A 4390-nucleotide genomic window follows, 5' to 3' on the forward strand; every position below is an offset into this window, starting at 1 on the left:
CAAGGACATGCCGTGCAACCGTCAGGGGGCGTTGTCCTGCCAGAAAATCTGGGACGCTGTCCTGTCAAGGACGCGAATTAATTCCTAGGACCTGTCAGCTCGTCAACGACGTGACAACCCCCGACGATTTGATAACTCTTCAGTTGTCTACATCACCGACGGCGGGACCATACCACCTCCTACTATAAAATGAGGTAAGGCAGCAGCTTGAGGGGGGTTTTTCTCCCTCTCGCTCTCTCCACCGCTGAGTCCCTGATTCCTCTCTATTGTTGCCTAGTCTCCTCTCTGACTTGACCGTCGGAGGGTCTCCGCCGGAGGCATCTCCGATCAGTGTGGACTTTTTTCTGCAGGTGCTCGTTCCCGGCGACCAGGCGATGAGGGGATTGGCTGCAACAAATGTCAAACTAATCGCGGTGAACACGACTTGAGGGGCCGTGGCTTCAATCAGAGAAATCGGGGAGGAAGAGAGGGAGGAAGACCGATGAAGGGTTCTTAGGAAGGAGAAAGGCTTTTTTATAGAGAGCCCTAGGACCTTTGATGGTTTTAGGATTCCCGATCCCATCGAGGCTTATCGGAGAAGAAGACTCCTATCGGGAGTCTTCTTCCCGATTTCTCTCTTCTCTTTTTTTTTTTTTTTTGATGGCCTTCTGGGCTGGGCTTAAGGCCCAAAGATCGATTATTACACATCTATCTGCATAGATCACAAAACAAGCGCATGAATAATCCGAATATTTATTTATCTATATAGATCTTAAAATAATCTTATAAATAATCTAAATATTTATTTAAAATAATCCATTCATCTGCTAGTTTTGAATATTCATTCGAAACAATCTAAATATTTATCTTTCCACACACAGTTTAAAATAACAATATCTACCATTTGAATTATTTATTCATTGCGTAGATCTTAAAATTAGAATAGACTAAAAGATGAAGTAGATACTTCCGTCAATACAAGGGGTAGATAAACGTCGTTTGCTGATTTTTTCCAAAAGATTAGTTTAGAACAATTTACGGTTTGCAAACTTTGAAATTTTTAAAGTTGATAGGTGTTTTTAAATTGGCCCAAAATTAAGCGTAATATATATATATATATATATATATATATATATATTATATATATATATATATATATTGACCTGTCCTGATGCTAGATAATGTCCATGGATTTTCTGTAAATTTGTCGAACTTCCAGTGCCCTAATCTTTACATCACGCACCCTTGAACATCGGGGAAACCATACAATTAACGATATTAATTATACGTCAAATAATGACTTCAGAAGTGACGTCTGACCGCAGGGCAGTCATGATCTTTGAAAACCTCAACATCCGAATCCATCCCTGGGCCCTTCGTTTTCTTCTTCTCCCATTCTTCACCCACCCTCCCGACGAAAGGACGAAGCCTAGCAGTACATCATAGTCCGGTTTCGCCCCTCCGGATTCCCATCCAAAAAGCTCCTCACGGGAGAGAAGTCTCATTCCCTGTAAGCCAGAGTCCTCCTTGACTCATGATCAATGCCAAACTAATGATGCCGTCCCTCCATCACCAAGAATCCTCTGCTGTTGTCTTTTCCTTCGTTTTGGGTTCTTCTTGCCCCACCTTTTACCATAAGAAAAAAAAAAAATCCCTTCGTCTTCCCAGTTATAGCTATTCTTGGACTGTCTTTTTAATTAAATTAAAGTTTGGGGATTGTTGCAGATTATTCTCTTAGGGTTGCAAATGTTAAAGAGGCCGAATTTGATGACACCAGGTCACGCCATAAACTTGCATTTCTTTTCTTTCACCATCATCCTTTCCTTGAAAAAGAATTAGCTGTGTGGAAATCGTTCTTTTTTGCCAATCTGATTGCCTCATTTCCCTGCGCGTGGATCTTTTATTTTGTGCACCCACCATATAATCAGAACGCGGCCTTTTAAAAAGACAGTGCCTCACTAAAAGAAAAGGGTGACGAAGAATATCATTGCTTGACACATAAAACTTGGGTAAAGGAGAATAGAATACGAAGTAGCCCGTAATATGGGTATCATAGTGTTCTGCATAACACTTTTTTTTGCCCCAAAAAAGATCAAATTATATTTGTCTATCATAATTTCACAAACTTGGACGAAACAATGGGACCATCAAAAGTTCTGAGTGATACAACATATCTGTTTGCAACTTTTCTATGTCATATCTTTCAGTCCATAATATCTTTGTTTATATGAAGTTATGGTTTGTAGCGCGTATACATGCATCAGGGTATCTCCTGTTACTCGGCTAACTGGTAATGGGGAATGCTTATTTCAGCCAACGAGCAGTTACAACTGCATTATGGTGCAACTTTCTTGTCTTCTCTCTGAAGTTTGGAGTGTGGCTTGCAACTTCTAGCCATGTTATGTTAGCTGAGATGGTGCACTCAGTTGCAGATTTTGCAAACCAGGTATGTTTCACTTTTGACATGGTGTCAGTGTCTTTATTCTTTCTCTTCTTTATGTTTTGATCACTTGCAACCATTTTCTAAGCACGCTTTCTAAGCAAAACTTTCTTTTAACTTATGCTCTTGAGAATTCAGGTCAAAGAACTGACTCCTGTTGTGCTACGGGCCCTTCTTGCTCATGGTTTGAATAGCTTGGGGCGTGCTCCAGATGCTCTGCACCTGTAGGTTTAACCCATCTTCATACTATACACAGTCAGGTTTGCTATTTCGGTCATTTGATAACCCCACAATCAAAATCTGCATTAAAGCATTGCTAATACTGAACAGCAATGAAAGGCATTAGATTTGCTTTTCCCGGGCTATTTATTTTTTGGATTGATGATTAGCAACAGATTAACTGAGCTAAATGTACAGGAATTTTCATCATTAAATATTTCGAGCCATTGAATTTTTTTTTTTTGTAAATAAACTCGTCTGTTCTTCTGCAGTTATGGTTATTCAAAGGAAAGATTTGTCTGGTCATTGATATCTGCTGTCGGCATCTTTTGCCTGGGTTATGGTGCAACCATTGTGCATGGATTTCAGAATCTGTGTAGCTCTCATATATTTCATGTTTATCTGTCTCAGATGATTGCATAAGTTTAAACCTTTGTGATGCTCTTATTTTGATTAAGATTGCTCTGCCAAAATTTCAAACATATTCAGTCATTTACGAGCGTGGATTTCTTGAACAGCCTCCTGAAAATATTCATTATGCTGCTTTAGTGATTGGTGATCATTCCTGCTGGAAGTTGTCTCAGCACATTCAAACTTTTGTTTTCTCGTTTGGTCTAGGAATATAATTTTGATGACTTTTCCAGGTGCTTCTCTGCTTGTTGCCATTAATGCTGTCAAGAAAGGTGTGGTTGCAGAAGGAATGGAAATATGGGACCATATTTGGCGTGGTCATGAACCAACATCAGTTGCTGTTATGACAGAGGTGATTCTGTGTTCGAAATAGCTGCAAAATATTTATTATTTTCAAGTATACATATTTTCGACAAAATTCTAGTTACTGCAGCCATTTTTTGCTTGCAATTTGACAACTCATATCATTCTGATATGGCTAAGATATTTAGTGTTCGCTTATTGTTTGTTCTTTATGCCTTTGTCCATGATATGTTCATTCTGCAGTTCATCTTTTGGTCTTTCAACTAACCCTTGGTATGCAGGATGGTGCTGCAGTAACAGGTCTGGCCATTGCTGCAGCTTCATTGGTGGCTGTTAACACATCAGGAAATGCAATTTATGACTCAATTGGTTCCATGATATTGGTTATTTACTTGGAAAGGTATGTTGTTTTTCTTAGCCTCAATGTCTGACTCTTGACAATTATTTTTAGGTTAATTAATATACTTGTGAATGCTAGCAATTGAAAACTATTTATGTACAAATGACTTTTTTTTCATCTATTTGGATTTATATAGCACCTATTTACATTTTATCTCCAGTAACATACTTTTTGGTTTCTAAATGCAAACACTTAAGATGGTTAGTATGCAGGAAAATTGCTATTGTGAAGGCGAAGGTTTTACGTCTCGACAAGATAGGGGGTGTCCCAGCTGTCCCATCCCGTTTCTGTGAAAAAATGAGATGAGGATGGGTTTAGAACATCAAAATCTATCCACTCAAGGAGAGAAGAAGAAAGAGAAGAAGGAAGAAACGATGAAGAAACATAAAAAGTGAAAGGAAACAAAGACAAATGAAAAGAAAAAGAAAAAAACGAAGAAGGAAAGGAAAGAAAAGGAAAGGAAGGGAAGGTAGAAGAAAACAAACAAAAGAAGGAAAGAAAGGAAAAAAAAAGAAGAAAGAAAGAAAAAAGGGGAGAGAGATTGGAGGATATCTACTAAAATACATGATCGGAATTATTGTCGGGACAGGACGGGATGGGACGACAGGCTGTCCCGTTCTATGAAGAAATTGGGTCAT

The 4390-nt window shown here is 38.8% G+C and overlaps 1 protein-coding gene across 1 annotated transcript; it reads left to right on the forward strand.

The window, feature by feature from the left end:
• The first annotated feature begins 1357 nt into the window (after positions 1–1357).
• LOC105049361 (metal tolerance protein C4) lies at positions 1358–3849 on the forward strand. The gene is made up of 5 exons (XM_073261129.1): positions 1358–1489; positions 2293–2425; positions 2558–2679; positions 3283–3401; positions 3634–3849. The coding sequence occupies exons 3-5, from the start codon at positions 2631–2633 to the stop codon at positions 3781–3783; spliced, it is 318 nt and encodes a 105-aa protein (XP_073117230.1). The 5' UTR covers positions 1358–1489; positions 2293–2425; positions 2558–2630; the 3' UTR covers positions 3784–3849.
• Positions 3850–4390: the final 541 nt, after the last annotated feature.

The sequence above is a fragment of the Elaeis guineensis genome, chromosome 7 (genome assembly GCF_000442705.2).
Source record: "Elaeis guineensis isolate ETL-2024a chromosome 7, EG11, whole genome shotgun sequence".
Lineage (NCBI taxonomy): Eukaryota > Viridiplantae > Streptophyta > Magnoliopsida > Arecales > Arecaceae > Elaeis > Elaeis guineensis.